We start from the raw sequence: 18,648 nt of genomic DNA, 5'->3' as shown, positions 1-18,648 counted from the left end.
TACAGTGGTACCTCAGGTTAAGTACTTAATTTGTTCTGGAGGTCCGTACTTAACCTGAAACTGTTCTTAACCTGAAGCACCACTTTAGCTAATGGGGCCTCCTGCTGCTGCTGTGCCGCGGGAGCCCGATTTCTGTTCTCATCCTGAAGCAAAGTTCTTAACCTGAAGCACTATTTCTGGGTTAACGGAATCTGTAACCTGAAGCGTATGTAACCTGAGGTACCACTGTAGTTTGAGTTCCTCACTTGTAGTTTTGTAAATCATTTAATGTGTCAACACGAATAGAAGTTATTAATATTGCAGTTGTTGTATAAGGGATTATTACTAAGACCAGAATGTAATGGAAATTAGTAAGATTTATTTTTTTTTTTGAAATTATTTTATTTGGTTTTTCAGATTTAAAATTTACAGCCACATATCCAACATACAACATAAAAACAAGAGTCCAATAAATCTCTTGAACTTCCCTTTTCCCCATTGTGGGTCCTACTGTTAATCATTTCCTCCTGCATCTTTTATCATAATCCAAATCTTTTCTCTTTCCATTGTATCTAAAATTCACTCTTAAACTACATTTATTCTGATATTCTGAAATTAATAAGATTTTGGAATGCAGAAATAAAGGAAAGAATCAAACTATCAAATCCAGCACACAGGGGGCCACTTTATCTAAATTATGCAATTTGGTATTTGAATGATTGGTATTTATAATTGTTTTATAAATTGGTATTGTTATAATGAGGCTATTAAAGGTAAAGGGACCCCTACTGTTAGGTCCAGTCGTGGCCGACTCTGGGGTTGCGGTGCTCATCTCGCTTTATTGGCCGAGGGAGCCGGCGTACAGCTTCTGGGTCATGTGGCCAGCATGACTAAACCGCTTCTGGCGAACCAGAGCAGCGCATGGAAATGCCGTTTACCTTCCCGCCGGAGTGGTACCTATTTATCTACTTGCACTGTGTGATTTCGAACTGCTAGGTTGGCAGGAAGTGAGGCTATTATTGCATTGTAATTCAAAACTAATAAAAATAAAATATTATCAAAAATAAAATAAAATAGAGAGGCATCAAGAGTCACATGCAACTCCCAGGCCAAAAGTTTCCCATCCCTGGTGTAAGTGGTCCCCTATTGCAAAAGAAATAAAAAACAGACCTTAATATTACATTGGACAAGGCACTTTGTTTTCAGCCCTTTTCAATATGCTGAAAGAAGGAACCTGACTTGTGTTTTAAGGGGAGCAGAGTTTGCCAAGAAAAAGGATGGCATTGCTAGGATTGTGCTGGATGCAGAAGAGGAATGGGTGATTAGCTTCGAATAGTTTATAGGATGGCAAGGATCTGTTGGAGACCACAGCGCCTGTGGCGGCGGCTGCTTTTGTCCCCACTTCGTCAACGTCCACAAAGGCTTTGTGAAGCACTTTGGATAAGTATAGTTGATCGGAGGCAGCCATCCCAGAAAGGTCGGCTCTGGATCTGTCAAACACATCAATCATCCCCAGGGCTTGCAAAGGCGAGTTGAGGTTGAAGGACTCTTCAAGCTTGAACTGGGGGAGATACACCTCGACATTCTCCTCTGTCAAGTTTTCTGAGGCAGTCCAGCATGCTAAATTCTCACTGGTCATGGTGTTTTCAACCTGTATGGCAAAAAAAAAAAGAATTAAGAAACAACATGGCTAAACTAAACATCGCCAGGGCCGGATTTAGTTTTAATGAGGCCCTAAGCAACTGAAGGGACGCGGGTGGCGCTGTGGGTTAAACCACAAAGCCTAGGACTTGCCAATCAGAAGGTTGGCGGTTCAAATCCCCACAACGGGGTGAGCTCCTGTTGCTCGGTCCCTGCTCCTGCCAACCTAGCAGTTTGAAAGCACCTCAAAGTGCAAGTAGATAAATAGGTACCACTCCGGCGGGAAGGTAAACGGTGTTTCCATGCGCTGCTCTGGTTCCCCAGAAGTGGCTTAGTCATGCTGGCCACATGACCCGGAAACTGTACACCGGCTCCCTCGGCCAATAAAGCGAGATGAGTGCCGCAACCCCAGAGTCGGCCACGACTGGACCTAATGGTCAGGGGTCCCTTTACCTTTACTTTAAGCTACTGAAGGTCATGAGGCCCTTTATATGTCCTTTGTAAACAACAAATTGCTGCTGTTTTTTTGTGTTGAATATATATTTTAATTTATGGACCCAATAGGTATCTAATGTCATTTGCACATGTTGTCATGCAACCAGTCCATGCAGAATGTAGGCACCCTATATATAGAAATGAGAAAAAAGTGATATTTGAGGGAGCAGGCTAGCTACTTACATTGTAGGAGCCTACACAACACAAAACACTGTTGCTGTGCGTAGGTTTTATTTTATTTGTTTTTTATGTTATATTTTGGAAATGTACATCCAGGGGTTTTTTCCTTTAAATTTTTGGGGGGCCTGCAAGAGAGTGGGGCCCTAAGATATAGCTTGTTTAGCTTATATGTAAATCCGGCACTGAACATCACACACAGGAAATATATGGGATACAGAACTCCTCTTGCAGAAAAATGAAATTTATTAAATGTGCCAATATGTTTGGAAGTAAAAAAAGCAACTCTGTAGCTGCTGATAAGGGATCAAGATCAAGACTGAACGTAACAGGACTAAGTTACAGATAGGTAGCCGTGTTGGTCTGCCATAGTCAAGATAAAAAAATCCCTTCCAGTAGCACCTTAAAGACCAACTAAGTTAGTTCTTGGTATGAGCTTTCATGTGCATGCACACTTCTTCAGATACTTCTTCAGATGGTATCTGAAGAAGTGTGCATGCACACGAAAGCTCATACCAAGAACTAACTTAGTTGGTCTTTAAGGTGCTACTGGAAGGGATTTTTTTATTGTAACAGGACTAATTAAGACTTCGGAAGCAGGACAAAATAAAATGATCTAACCTTGAAATCTAGCCCGCGGGAGGCCACACAAAATTTATAATTGGCTTTATAATTGATACATATTTGAATTTGAATTGTAATTTGAGATTGAGATAATGTGGTTTATATTGGATTTTAGTAAAATTTGTAAAATTATTTACAAAACAAAACATGATTCACTGTAAGTTATGGGGGCAAATCTCTGGGAAAGGCCCTGATGCTAGGAAAGATGGAGGGCACAAGGAGAAGGGGACGACAGAGGACGAGATGGTTGGACGGTGTTCTTGAAGCTACCAGCATGAGTTTGACCAAACTGCAGAGGCAGTGGAAGACAGGAGTGCCTGGCGTGCTCTGGTCCATGGGGTCACGAAGAGTCGGACACGACTAAACGACTAAACAACAACAATGTCAAAACCATTCTGCAACTCTGTGATTTATGTTTCAAACATGGTGACTTGTTTGTGACTTACCTGTTTCAAATTGCCGGTGTCGTCTGGCAATATAATGATCATGGACAACACTTTGCCATGGTATGGGAGGCAAAGGATCTGTGCATCCCTCTCCATCGTGTATCCCAGCTTAAATCGACCTTTCTGGTGCATCATCTGTACATGTTTACTTTCATTCTGTTTCGAAAGGCAATAGAGAAAGACGTAGGTTTAGCAGAAACACACACGCTCTGGTTGTCAATAAATATGGCAAGAAGACTTCACTTCTTGGATCAGCCGAATGCACAAATGCTGAACTACTGTTTGATAGCATTGTACAAGCCAATTCTTCAGGTGGTTGTAGCTGGCAGGGGACAGGACTGGCTAAGAATGGGAGCTGTGAGGAAATATATGATTAAAATCTCAGTTCAACCACAATTTTGCTAGGTGAGGCTACTATGCTTGTCTGCTTCACAGAGGGTGGGTCAACACACAGGGAAAAATGCTATAAATAAGTCAGAAATTAAATTGTTATAGCAAAAGAAAAAACATGATGTAAAAATCACATAGAAAATTCCTTTGCTCTCTGGCGCCACCTGGTGTTGCATATTTATACTGCATTCAAAGCAGGGGGGGTTACAAATACAGCCGAATCAAGAGTTGCTGTTGAGTTACTGAGCTAACGCATGTGATGTGCTTTGAATATTTGAAGTGAATTGAATGTATGCTCCATTTTTCTGTCCACCAGAGATGGCCTTATTTTCTGCTATCTTTCCTTGGTGAAAACACTGCATCTCCCCCCGCCCCTCGGTGAAATTTTTAGGAATGCCTTTTGACCATTTTTGTAGCATTTGTAGTAAATATTGCTTAATGTTCTGTAATAAGTTGCAGGTGTTTCATGTATTCCTTTAAAAACGTAGCACTTAATATAATAAAAAATATCTAAATGACAATTTAGTTGAAAACATTTAAATACAACTGTCTATAAAATTTCCTAAAAACAAGATAAAAATGTGACTGTGTATCATAAATAAAACTGAGCACTGTACGAAACAAAAAATTAAAAACAAAGAGTCAAAGTCCCAGTAAGTCAGGAGAAGTCAAGACCCCATGGAAATATATGGTAAAAAATATATGGTTATAAAAAAAAGGATAACCAAATGCATGTCTGCATTTAAAGCAGGTTCTGAGTCTGAAAGGGTTGGATATATAAATTTTCTACGATAAGTACAGCAAAATGCGTTGAGGGATTAAGCATTCTACTACGTGTTCTTAAATTTTAAATCCCTTTTGCAAGATATTTCTGTGGCAACACACAGCCTGGTAGTAGAATGGAGGTCCTGGGCGTGGAGCCTACTTATTTGTTTAACCTATTTATTAAATGTATATGCCACCCTTCGCCTGAGGATCATAGGGCAGTTTACAATATAAAAACGCGAAAATACATAATATAATGACGAATTGCACATCTAAAAACATCTCCACATGAGCTAACCTGATGGACTACGCCGAAATGGCAAAGCTAACTGGAAAGCTCAGGAACCAAGAAGGCAAAAAAAAAATTTAAAATGGGAAAAATTCATAATTTATTTAAGAGACCACTGCAAGCAGATGAAAACATTAGCAGGATTTTTACCTCACTTGTAGCAAACACTATGGAAAAGATGGATAGGTATAAAATATAGAATATGGAATAATATGGCAGTTGTAAATGTTGACAATAGGACCCATGGATGGAATGGGGAGAAGTCCCAAGTAATCTCTATATATGGATATGTATTTGGATTGTTATTTTTTTTATTTGTAAAATCAAATAAAAATTATTTCAATTTTTTTAAAAAAAAAACATCTCCACATGTAATCGTCCTCTCTGTCGCTGTAGAGATTGTTTAGTAATAGAGGAGTGCCCTCTTGTGAATCCTTGGAGTAAAATCATTTGTATTATACAGACTTTAGCTTAAGCTACACATATAGCAGAATAAAGCTGTGAGCTGATAGAAGAGGATGTGCCACTTCACATGCCCACGTGGGCTGCTATTTATGTAGTACTCCCCCCAGTGCTGGATTTATGTATAAGCTAAATAAGCTATAGCTTAGGGCCCCACTTGAATTTACAATAGCTTATAATAAGTCTAAACCTTAACGGTAAGGATACTATGTACAGAACACCACATCAGAAGGAAAAGAGATGGAAAGAAAAAGTGAAACTCAGGCTCCTTCTGGCCTCTTATTATGGTCAGCATGACCTTGAAGAAGAGATAACAGAACATTTTAAACCATCTGTACTCAGCTTCTCTGAAGGAATAACCCAAACTTCATGAACCTTCTGCTTGTTTCTTTCACAGAGATAAGCTTCCAGAACCCTCTTGAATTAATTAGAATAGGGAAGATCTCTACACATCAGATCAATACTTTCTGCACTAAGAAATGCAAATTGACATATATATCTAGCTCAGCAGCATTTACACAGACTAGCAGGCATTCTCCAGAGCTTCAGATAGAAGTCTTTCCTAAACACATGTAGAGATGTTGAGGACTGAAGCTTGGACCTTTTGCATGAGTTATGGCCTCTTGCCAAAGGAAGTGCAGGATCCATGGCTTGAGCCAGCCAGCCAATCAAGTCCTCGACCTGTTCTACTTCTCAGCTGAGAAGGCTGATAGAGTGCCACTGGGCCGCCATTTTGTAACATACTTGAATCAGCATTGAACATTCACACAATTCTAAAACAATAGATTCAGTTGTGCCACGATACCTCATTCAGCTTAAATTCTCTTTCTGTCGTAAGCTTTGGGTCAAACTGGTGTTCCCAAGTTGCTTTAAAATAGACGGCGTTTGCCAGCACCAACACAGTGTCTAGCTGAATAGTTCCCGGAGGGAAAAGGTCCTTGATGTTTCCTTAGAGAAAAGAAATTTGAATTAATGGGGATTTTTTAAAAAGTATAACCTCACCACCTTGCATACATAGTAAAAGCAACTGAATTGTTTTTGATTCACAGAACCAAGGAATTGTGCTTATCACACTTCCCCCAAACCCTCAATTACTGTTTTATTTTTATTTATTTATAGACTACTCTCCATCACATTGAGGTTATCCCAGGGCAGTTTCCAGCATATAAAAATAAATACAACTGACAATAAGAACCAAATGATTAGCACAGCAGCATAAAGCTCCAATAACAGTGGCAACTTTCATTATGAGCTCCTCTAGGTTGGACGCAGGTGGCGCTGTGGGTTAAACCACAGAGCCTAGGACTTGCCGATCAGAAGGTCGGCGGTTCGAATCCCGATGACGGGGTGAGCTCCCGTTGCTCGGTCCCTGCTCCTGCCAACCTAGCAGTTTGAAAGCACATCAAAGTGCAAGTAGAGAAATAGGTACTGCTTTGGTGGGAAGGTACACGGCGTTTCCGTGTGCTGCTCTGGTTCGCCAGAAGCGGCTTAGTCATGCTGGCCACATGACCCAGAAGCTGTACACCGGCTCTCTTGGCCAATAAAGCGAGATGAGCACCACAACCCCAGAGTCGGTCATGACTGGACCTAATGGTCAGCGGTCTCTTTACCTTTACCTAGGTTGGGGCAGCAGGACATTGCAAATGAATTCTGCAATATGTCATTGATGCAGTAATAATACATTAGTAGTGGATTACATATCATTTAACCTTTTTAGTAGCCCTGCAATGCTTCCTCAGTGTTACCCCATTATTGCTGTCCAGTGGGATGTCTTACACTATTGAGCAAAAAAAATGGATTTTTTTTTATATAGATATGAAACAAACCAGGATATTTGTGGTATGAAAAGTTACAGCATTTCAGGAGGAAGTTACAGGACATGCACTGATTGGGAATGAAGCCGTGAGCTGTATTCAACCAAGTCCAACTTATAGCAGAACCGTTGAGATGAATGAACTGAAAGGTGGGATTCACTTAATGAACCCTGTCGACACAAGGGCTTCTACTTACACCATGGGGCTTTCCCTCACTCTTCCCCAGGAAAGTCCTGTAGAATCCCCAGAACATCATGCAAGGGAACGAGGATCATTCTGCCTGGCAAACAGACATATTGGTGCAGAAGGAGCATTTGTAATAGCATGAGATTGAATTCCACCCTAAGTTTAGTAGTGTTTAACAACTTCAGTGGGCCTTCCCTTAGGGCAGCAGTTCTCAACCTGTGGGTCCCAAGATATTGTTGGACTACAACTCCCAGCATCCCTGACCACTGGTCATGCTGGTTAGGAATGATGGGAGTTGTAGTCCAACGACATCTGGGGACCCACAGGTTGAGAAACACGGCCTTAGGGAAAGGACTAGCACTGAACACCACCCAGTATGGCTACCCCAAAACCTTTGCAGGTGCAAACAGTATTGAAAATTGGGGTTATGTAAAACCACCCTGATATCATCATGAGTACACATAATCATGAATGAATTATTTAAAAAAAAGACGCCCCAAGGAACCTCTAGAACCTGAAAGAACTTGATGGAGAAAGTCCAGTAAGGTTTTCTCCCATTTGCACCTCCAGAGGAAGAGGGTCCCAGAGCTAGGGAGCCACAAGAGGAAAAACTTCACTGGATAAAATTTAGCTTGCTGTGCAAAATGCTGTTAAAGACCCGGGGAAAGATTTGCTCACAAATGTATTGACAGCTGCAAGAATTATGATAGATAGGAAGTGGAAGGGGGAAGCAGAATATAAAACGGAAGAGTGGTATAAAGAAATGTGGGATATAGCTATTAATGATAAATTAACAGGGAATATGCAGGAGAAATTATTTCAAGGAGATATGGAAGGTGTTTGTAGAATTTGTACTGTTAAAATGAAAATGGGTCAAACCATCACAAGAGGTGTTGAAATTTTGGGAGGTTGGATAGTTACAATGGAATGGTCTCAGTGGTGGGGTGTACGTTTTTATTCTTATATATTTATGGTTATTACTTTGTCAAAATAGAAGAAGAAGGAGAGAAGAAGAAGAAGAAGAAGAAGAAGAAGAAGAAGAAGAAGAAGAAGAAGAAGAAGAGGAAGAAGAGGAAGAAGAAGAAGAAGAAGAAGAAGAAGAAGAAGAAGAAGAAGAAGAAGAAGAAGAAGAAATAATAAAGGGGTACTGCAAGAAACGGACCATAAAGAAGGCTGATCGCCAAAGAATTGATGCTTTTGAATTATGGTGCTGGAGGAGACTCTTGAGAGTCCCATGGACTGCAAGAAGATCAAACACATCCATTCTTAAGGAAATTAGCCCTGAGTGCTCACTGGAAGGACAGATCCTGAAGCTGAGGCTCCAATACTTTGGCCACCTCATGAGAAGAGAAGACTCCCTGGAAAAGACCCTGATGTTGGCAAAGATGGAGGGCACAAGGAGAAGGGGATGCCAGAGGATGAGATGGTTGGACAGTGTTCTCGAAGCTACCAGCATGAGTTTGACCAAGCTGCGGGAGGCAGTGGAAGACAGGAGGGCCTGGCGTGCTCTGGTCCATGGGGTCACAAGAGTCAGACACGACTAAACAACTAAACAACACACTGCAAGAAAAATAAGGTGGTGATCTTGGTTTTGTGCTACAAATCAATGATTCCTGCAACACTGAGTGCTTCCAGGCTGTTGCTATTCCTGAGTGGGGTGATGGGTAAATTCACTGGGAAGTGTGGAACGATACTTGATGATGCAACAAGGTCTAACATCCCCACAAACAAATCAGAATGGATGCCCAGGAGGAATGCTCAATAAACACGTCGTCAGGAAGTGACCTTCAGCTTCCTTACCCTTTGTCTGCCTGGCAACTTCAAGGTTAATCTCCTGCCTTGCTTTTTCGGTAGCATTTTGAAAGTCGACCGTTTGCAGCGTAGCTCCAAAGATTTCCTTCGTGCGTGTGAGATATTGCTGTAGAGGTTTTAAAAACGAAAGAGAAATATTGTGAATTCCACAGGCAAGCCATTTGTGGATGATGGTATACAGGTACTGATCACCTCTTACCTAGTGCCCTGCTGGGTAATCATGAGACCTTCCCACAGAAAGGGAACCAGAGCAACACTTGATATGTAGTGTGGCCTGCAGCCTCCTCTTCTGGGGCATTTGGCCACAAAAGTGAGAGACAGATAAACCCTCAGCATTCATGCAAAGTCGGCCTTCTAAAGTGCACACAAAATCTGGCCAACCATTAAAATATAGTCAAGGTATTTCTAGTTATGAAGACAGGAGTGCCTGGCATGCTCTGGTCCATGGGGTCACGAAGAGTCAGACACGACTAAACGACTAAACAACAACAACAACATTTCTAGTTATGCACCTGTCAGGATGCTGTCAGCAGCTCCTGGCTGGTTGCCCAGGAAAGTATAAAGACAAGGAAAAGTTTCTCACAGTCCTTTTTTATTTCAAACTTTACAGAGAGACGCTATAGAACCCAGCCTCTTGAATAATGGCATTGTCTCGAGTGACTCTCCACCCCCCCATCTCTCCCACTTCCTCATTCATCATCTTCATCACCTCCTCTACGGGTGCTGCTAAGTGCCCTCTGCCTTCAAGCTCTTTGCTCTCCTACTTTTAAGGCTTGCCGGGTTCTGGGAGATGGTGGGTCTGGAGTGCTTTCTAATGACAATGTGTCAGTCAGCCGTTTTGGCTCTCCCACAATTTCCCAACTTTCCCCCTCATTTGCCTCTGAGCTGTGACCTCCCTCAAACTACTGTTGTTAATCTATACTGTCTTCCTCTTCCTCCTCCCTGGAAGGGTCAGGATGAGGAGGCTTCCACCATTCCTCCTCTGCCCAGTCCCTGACAACACCCCTCCTTTGTGGTCACAACAGCTTTTTTGCATCTAAGGGGGCACCTTCGGCCTTCCATATGATGCATGACTCTCAACTCCCATCACCGTCAACTGGTATGGACAGTTGTTAGGGATGAAGGAAGTTGGAGTCCAAAAACATTTGGAAAGCTACAGGTTTTCCACCCTTGATTTAATGATGAATGTAGCCTGGATTCAGAAGACTATCATTTAAACCATTTAAAATGATTGGCAACAAGTCTTGGTGGCTTCCACCTTCCCTTTCCTCCTCCTCCTCCTTCATGCACAAGAGGCCTATGAAATTGTCTGTGATGGCCTGGGATTCGGACTCAGAGGCTGAATCTGAGGGAGCCTGCACAGGAGTCCCTCTTGGAGCAAGCGGTTTGGAACTCAAATAAAAGGTTTATTTACACAAAACAAAAAACCCTGGTGAAGAATCACACATTTCAGCAAACACGCCCCAAAAGAAAAGGAAGGGGGAAGGGGGCAAACACACGAGTGAGTTGACTATTTATACAAACTCACATTCCTGGAAGCCTAACTACCTCCAGCTGCTCAGTGATTAGAGCGTCTTGATTAGAGCTTCTTAACCCTTTAATACCAACACCCCCTCTCGCTCGTAACACTGAGCTGTACCAACCTTAATTCAAATTTAAACCTGAACAGAAACATTTATGAGATTGCGGACTCAAAGCTTTTGTAAAACCGTCTGCGAGATTTTCTTGGCTTGGACAATACTTTAGTTCAATTAAACCTTGTTTTACACTTTGGCATACATTTTGATAACGGATATCCAAATGTTTTGTGTGTGCCTTGAATTGACCTGATTTAGCTAGTTTAATACAAGGTTGATTGTCTTCCCACACTCTGATAGGTAGGGAACATTCTCCAAACAATTCTTGTACCAGTTGCTTATAAAATTCCAGTTCTCTACATACATCTGATAATGCATTGAACTCAGATTCAGTTGAACTTAAAGCTATAAGTGATTGTTTTCTTGATCTCCAACCAATTAGTGCATTTCCAAATTTTATCGCCATTCCTGACACTGATTTTCTATCTGGTCCAGCATCAGCCCAACTGCTGTCGGCCCAACATTCAAGTTGTGTGCTGCCCTCTGCTGATAGTTTTAAGCGAAACCTTTTGGTAGTTTGGAGATACCTTAAAACTCTTTTTACTCCTTGCCAAGCATGCATTGATGGTTTTTCAGCTTGTCTACACAGCATGTTGACAGCATATGTTATATCGGGCCGAGTCCACTGTGCAATGTGGAGTAGACTGCCTATCGCTGACTGGTAAACTGGGATTACAGAACTCTGTCTGTTGCTCAGTTTGAGCATCCTTTGTGTAACTTAACTCCATTGGGGTTTTAACACCAGCACAGTTGTCCATTTTAAACCTTTCCAGCAACTGCTGGATCTTAGCTTCTTGGCTGAGCCAATAGTTCCCATCTTCATCTTGCTGAATTTTAACTCCTAGATAAACAGATACATTGCCTAGTGATTTTATCTGAAACCTTTCTCCAAGCTTTGTGGCAAATTGTTGTGCAAGTTTATCGTCCTTTCCACTGTATAATAAATTGTCAACAAATATCAAAACTGCTTCTTGTTCACATCCCGAGCCTTTTAGATAAAGACACGCATCTGCTGCGCTCTTTCTGAACCCCATGCTCTCTAGAGCATCGTTTAAGCAGGAATTCCAATTACGGGCGGACTGTTTCAACCCATAAATGGATTTGTGTAGGCGCCAGACCTGGTTTGGCTTGTCTCCTTCAAAACCTGGTGGTGGCGTCATATAGACTTCCTCCTGTAAGTCTGCATTTAAATAAGCCACATTGACATCAAAATGAAACAGCTTATTTCCCTTCTTAGCTGAAGAGGCTAAAAGCATTCTTAACGACTCCGATCTTGAAGTAGGGGCATAAATTTGAGAATAGTGAACTCCTTTGCGCTGCGAAAACCCTTTTGCAACTAGTCGGGCTTTATATTGCAACTCCTCAGTAGTTGTGGGCTTTAAACGATATACCCATCGACAACCTACAGCTTGTTGGCCTTTTGGAAGCTCTGTACTTGTAAACACACCAAGAGACTTCATTGAAGCCATCTCTTTTTCCATTGCTTCCTGCCACTTTGCGGCTTCTGAGCTTGGAAGCTGTTGTACCTCTACATAGCTATCTGGCTCACACTGTGCCATATTTACGTATACACTTGTCACCTTAAACCGCTCTGGCGGCTTGCCCTTTGTGGCACGTTTTGACCTGCGCAATTGCTCCTCTTGCTCTTGTGCCCCCTCTGACCGTTGGCTGTCAGAATCTGTCTCAGACTTTATGTCTGGACGTGCCCCTAGGGATAAAGACCTCTGTTTAGATACCTCCTTTGGGCTTGGTGTTGCAGGCGACCTGCTTCGCTTTTGCTGTCTGCTAGGCCTAATGACTGGCGATGTTGGAACACTTTTAGATTCTGGCTTTTCTACCTTAGGAGAAGAACCTTGTGCCTGGTCAGAATCTGCATCTGAACCATGTGCACCATCCCCTTCTGGCTCATCACCCTCTGGACTTTCTTTCTCAGCATAAATGCCTAAATCATCTCTCAAAATGTCAGGCTTAGCATGTAAGTGAGTCCATCCGGATTGCTCACAAAATTCAGCGCTCCTACTGAGGACCACTCTTGTAGTATCCCCATCTGGGTTCACGAACCTCCAAGATTTGGCATGTGGTTCGTACCCACAAAAGATGAGTTTCCTAGCCCTTGGACCTCCCTTTTTCCTTAACGCTTTTGGGATAAGTACATAGGCTTGAGATCCAAACACCCGAAAGTAATTAACTTTGGGCTTCTTCCCATATAAAGCAAAATATGGCGTAGTATCAATTACCGAATTATATACTCGGTTCAGAACATGAGTAGCCGTCTGCCAGGCTTCCGCCCAGTAACTTTGAGGAAGTTTAGCATCAAACAACATAGAGTTTGCCAACTCTTGCAGAACCCTGTTTTTACGTTCGGCCACGCCTCCCTCTTGGGGGGAATAAGGTGTAGACAGACGATGCTTAATTCCCTTTTTCTTAAAGAAATTCTGCAACACAGACCCGGTAAATTCTGACCCTCTGTCTGTCTGAAAAGCAAGTACTCTAGTGCCGAATTCAAGTTCTACTGCATGAACCCAATTTTTAACTGTTTCTGCAGTATCTGCTTTTGTTTTGAGAGGAAAAAACCATGTAACCTTTGCTTTGTCATCTGAGAGACACAGTGCATACCTCGAACCTCCCATGCTAGCAACAGGCATTGGGCCACATAGGTCCATATGCACAAGTTGGAATACTTTGTCAGATTTCCTATTTGAACTGGGATAGCTGCATCTATGAACCTTCGCCCTCTTGCATGCAGTACAATCCAAATACTTAGCACATTTGTTCAATTTGCACCCTTCTGATAATTCAGGTTGTCTTTTAACATACTGAAAAATTAATATGTCCCAAACGGCGGTGCCATAAATGAACACAAGAATTATGGGTAGGCGAGTTCACACAACCAGCATGAACCTGTTCAACTTCATCTGGACTTGTCTCAAAATAATATAACCCATCTCTGCATTCCACCTGCAAAAGAGATACGTTATTCTTTGAAATAGTGCAAACCCCATTTTCAAACACAGTTTTAAACCCATTTCTATCAAGTTCTGACACAGACAAAATACACCCCTTCATTCCCTTTAGCACGTAGGCATCAATTTCTGTTTGCAAACACTTCAAAAACACTGTGCCTACAGTCTCTAAGGAACGTTTAGTTGAATCTGCCATTGTCACAACTTTAAGGGTTTGCAAATGCCTGCAATTCTGCAAACGGACACTAGATGGCGCCACCAGGTGATGAGATGCACCACTGTCGATCAACCAGCGTAGATTGCTGCCTTGGCCACGCCCTTGCATCAACGCCATTGCTGAAGCCATGTGCTGTGTGGTGTGGGAGTAGCCACGGCCTCCTCCTCTTCTTCGACGTCCCCTGGAACTCCTTGTCTGGTAACTAGGGGTAACGGCCTTGGTGCTGTCTTGACCAGGTTCACGTGTACAATTCCTGATTAAATGGGAAGAGGAACCACAGCGAAAACAGTGTCTAGCTGCGAAAGCATTTACTGTGTTCTCAAACTCAGCATCCCCACTCTTAGGCACAGCATAACTCCCCTTTGAAGACAAACCTCTTTCTCTTTGCCTTTTATCCTGTTCATCCGCAAGTCGAGAAGAAATGTATTCAAGGGTTAATTCATTTGAAGGCATAGCTTCCAAAGTTAAAGCTAGAGTCTCATAGCTTTTATCAAGAGAAGACAACAAAATGTATGACTGCTGCTCCATAGAGAAAGGAATGCCCAGCTGTCTTAGTTGATTAAAGGCAGACACCATTTTGGCAATATGTTCTTTCACACACGCTCCCGGTTGGAGACATAAATCAAACAAACATCTTGTAGCATGGATCTTGGCCCCCGCAGTGTTTCTGGAATTTAACCGCTGCAGAACCGTCCAGACCTCATGCGTGTTCTTTAACTCAGAAACATAAGGCATTTGCTCTGGTCCCACTGCCAAAACTAGTAGACCTTGGGCTTTCCTGTCGCGTTTCTGTGAAACTGCTGCTGCTGCTTTGTCTTCTGCAGATGCGTCTGCAGCTGCCTGCGAAGGTGGTGCTTCAGTACAACTCCACAACTCTTTTGCTTGCAACCAAACCCTTACTCTAGCCTTCCAATCTTGCCAATTTTTCCCATTGAGTCGTGTAAAGGGGACAGTAAAACTTTCCTGGGACTCTGCCATCCTCCCTGGGGCTTAGGAACGATACTCACAGACCTGTAGACCGTCTCCCAGCTGCTGAGGTGGCTCCTCGAGGAATAAGGCGTCTTCCAGCGAGTACAAACTGTGCAGTGCCTCTTTAAAACTTTTCCTAGGCACGTTGCAGGACTCAAGCTGCTTTGAAGGCTTTCGTTGTCGGCAACCGCTTCTGTCTTCGCTCCAGTCCTTGCATAAATCACTCTTAACTGCACTCCTTATCTCCTTCTTGACGCACAAACCCCATAACCTGTCCCATTAAACTTTAATTAGTTTAATGCTTATCAAATGTCCAGTGCGCTTCCGATGCGACAACGTTCCATTACAGCAGAGCTTTTCGCACAGCGGCTCAAGAAGGGCTGGAGAGTCAGCATCTTTTCAATAAAGGAATCTTGGAGCAAGCAGTTTGGAACTCAAATAAAAGGTTTATTTACACAAAACAAAAAACCCTGGTGAAGAATCACACATTTCAGCAAACACGCCCCAAAAGAAAAGGAAGGGGGAAGGGGGCAAACACACGAGTGAGTTGACTATTTATACAAACTCACATTCCTGGAAGCCTAACTACCTCCAGCTGCTCAGTGATTAGAGCGTCTTGATTAGAGCTTCTTAACCCTTTAATACCAACAGTCCCCGCCTCCAGAACCAGCTGAGCAGGGGCTGGGGCATGAGCCCAAAGGGTCCTCACCTGTGCTGGATCCTCAGGTGCAGGCACCATCTGAATCTGCTCTGGCTCCTGAGGACCCATTGCCTGCAGATGCTCCACTCTCAGCCCCACAAGAGGAAGCTGAGGTTGCCTCTGGGTCCGGTATCCCTGCAGCCTCTCCTGAGCTGCAGAGGCTCAGGGCAGAGAGGCGGAGGGAACTAAGTTCCCTCAGGAGGAGTGCTCGCCTCCAGGCCAGGAGAGGCAAGTCACCAGAGGATCAGGGCCGCCCTATGCCTCGGGGCAGATAAAAGCCGGCCAGCCCCTGTCCCAAGTTGCGGGAGCAACATTGTTGGTTGCTAGTTCCTGCCTGAACCCTGACCCACCCTGGCTCCCTCCCTGCTTGCTTGCCTGTTACTGACTTCACCTGACTCCCTGTCCTGCACCCAGCTTCAGCTACTTCAAACTGCCTCCATGTTGCACCTTCGACCACGAGCCGGACTTGGACCTCGCCTCTCGGGTAACCCACAGAACCAGCACAATGTCCACTTTCATTTTCTTTTTTACTAAGCCACAATTTCCCATTTATGTACACTCTGGGATCCAATCAGAAACCAGGATGACCTCGGCCCAGTGGGGGTATATATCTCCACCCCTACTATTCAGCCCAGACATTGAGGTCTAGCTCTGAGGGCCTTCTGGTGGTTCCCTCACTGCGAGAAGAGAAGCTACAGGGAACCAGGCAGAGGGCCTTCTCAGTAGCGGCGTCCGCCCTGTGGAAGACCCTCCCATCAGATGTCAAGGCAATAAACTACCTGACTTTTATAAGGCATCTGAAGGCAGCCCTGTTTAGGGAAGTTTTTAATGTTTGATGTTTTATCATGTTTTTAAATATTCTGTTGGGAGCCGCCTGGAGGGGCTGAGGAAACCCAACCAAATTGCCAGAGTATAAATAATATTTTTTTTTTATTCTCATTGTTATAATTCTGGGATATCCTGCTCAAATCAGGACTGTTGATGGGTATAAGAGACCTTTTTCATGCATGTGGGCAGTTCTGCAACTGAGCTACGGCTTTCCTTCCACAGTGAGAGATCACTTACCTTTAAAAATTCATATCCCTTCTGCATGAACAGATTGTTGGCCACGTTCAGCTCATAGTCGTTACTGAGATTATTCAGCTGAAACAGAAGTTTCTTGATCTCTGGAAAGATTCCTTCTTCCTAGCCACAGTATTAAGAACAAGATTTCAAATGGGGGGAGAAACAAGTAGATTAGTGGATGCAGAAATGTTTGGCAGCAAGAGCTCATTGCTATCTATTATTTTTAAGGGTTTGAAAAGAAAAATAACAGAGGCCAATCATCAGCAACAATTTACCAATCAGCTATCCCGAAGCTTCTAAAATTGGGATTGCCCATGTTCAGTGAGCCTCTGGAGGTTGCTGCAGTCAGAGTATGGCTCGCCTTGTTGCATGTATCAGCCCCTCCATTTGGATGCTTGGCCAAAGGGCCTCTTCCTCCCCCCCAGTGGGTCTTCAACACTTGTCACAGGATTGTTGTATATGGTTACACTCTAAAGACTTCCTGCCTAGGGAGCGATGTGGGTGTGTTGCTGTATATACTTTCCTCCCATTCTGTTGTGTGTTGTGCTCCAAACCAGTGCTTGAAAGGAACATAAGGGAATCTGTTCAGAAGGATGCTTGAGGGCTTCCAGTTCACTACTGGCAGTGCCACTGGGGCTGGTGGACTGGGGAAGCCATAGCAACATCGCATGTATGGTTCAAGAGATTTGTGTTGGGGAGGGTATCATTGTGAATTACAGTCGTACCCCGAACGCCTTGGCTCCCAAACAAATTGGCTCCTGAATGATCAAAACCCGGAAATGAGTGTTCCAGTTTTCGAACGATTTTTGGAAGCTGAACGTCCAGCTCGGCTTCCACGGCTCCTGATTGGCTGCAGGAGCTTCCTGCAGCCAATCAGAAGCCACGCTTTGGTTTCCAAACATTTTGGAAGTCCAAGGTACGACTGTAATTGACTCCCTCCGAAAGTGGGTGACATGCGGCTTATGGGTATGATTGCTGGCACTGTTCCTGATTGGTCCATTTCCCAGGGATGCTGTAGGTTTGCCTGCCATTTTTATGTCATCTCCTGTTTTCCTGTGTTGCTTGCTTTCCAGGCTGTGTGGATGTGGCCATTCTACCAGTGTGTTGGTGGTATATCTATCCATCACCAACTCAGTGCAATTGGTGTAGAGGGTCGCTTGGCCTGGCTTCCTCACCACATTTCTGGCTACAGGTCTTGATGGTACCAAAAAAATAACCCGCCACTTAGTCCTATGGCTTTAAGAATAGTTCTGGACATACCACTGAAAACTGAGCTGCAGTATCTCTCTCGGGTTCTGACGCAAGAAGACCCATTTTCCCCTCAGAAGCAGCTGGTCTTGCGCTTCCCAGAGTCCTATTGAAGTGTAGCACCTATAGCAGAAACAAGTTGTAAGCAATGCAAAGCATCCGGGATAGGAAGGGGGCAAAAAAATCCCACTTACCTTGATTAAATAAACAAGAGACTACAACTGCTAAAAATATTGTTACTGCTGAAACAGCTACATTGGTTTGTGGCGGTAGTTGTTTTAAAAGGAAAGCAAGAAATGAATATGAAAAATGAAGTACGTAGCTTACAGGTTTGTACCAATGGCTTCTTTTAATCACTCTTACAGCTACTTTGAATATATAGTGTTTCGACACTCGTTTTCTTACAAATTTTCTGCTTTGCTAACCCTAGTCGAACAAGTTCCTTTGTTAAGGCAATGGCCACAGCCTATCAGGTAAGTACCCATCACCTGCATTTTAAAGAGTGATCTCTGCTGCCGTAGAGACACATGAAAGGGCTTTTCCCCATCTCACACCTTGGGAATGGCATGCCATCCTAGGATGGAGAACAATAGGCCAAGGGAGAGCTGTGTATGTATGTGTCTTGGCTGATGCTGGAAGCTGAAGGCATAGAGAGTTGTCTTACACTGTGCTGGGGCGAAAGCTGTGGCTCAGGTTTCCCTGGAAATCTAGTGGGGAAGCAAGATCTGTGGGAGTGTTAATGCTGTCAGCTCCTCCATCCTATGCTCAG

General features: G+C 43.5%; 1 protein-coding gene across 1 annotated transcript in view; it reads right to left on the bottom strand.

Moving 5' to 3' along the window:
• Positions 1 to 360: 360 nt before the first annotated feature.
• LOC308593580 (serpin B12-like) overlaps positions 361 to 18,648 on the bottom strand; it is a gene marked incomplete at its 5' end in the record, with an annotated part of 33,588 nt that continues 15,300 nt past the window's right edge. The window contains 6 exons of the mRNA XM_081206042.1: positions 361 to 1,630; positions 3,363 to 3,518; positions 6,074 to 6,216; positions 9,069 to 9,186; positions 16,632 to 16,751; positions 17,892 to 18,002. Of these exons, the coding sequence (XP_081062168.1) occupies positions 1,226 to 1,630; positions 3,363 to 3,518; positions 6,074 to 6,216; positions 9,069 to 9,186; positions 16,632 to 16,751; positions 17,892 to 18,002 (1,053 nt within the window). The remainder of the gene's footprint in view (positions 1,631 to 3,362; positions 3,519 to 6,073; positions 6,217 to 9,068; positions 9,187 to 16,631; positions 16,752 to 17,891; positions 18,003 to 18,648) is intronic.

The sequence above is a fragment of the Podarcis bocagei genome, assembly GCF_964188305.1.
Source record: "Podarcis bocagei genome assembly, chromosome: 8".
Lineage (NCBI taxonomy): Eukaryota > Metazoa > Chordata > Lepidosauria > Squamata > Lacertidae > Podarcis > Podarcis bocagei.
This window is presented reverse-complemented; position numbering and strand designations above follow the sequence as displayed.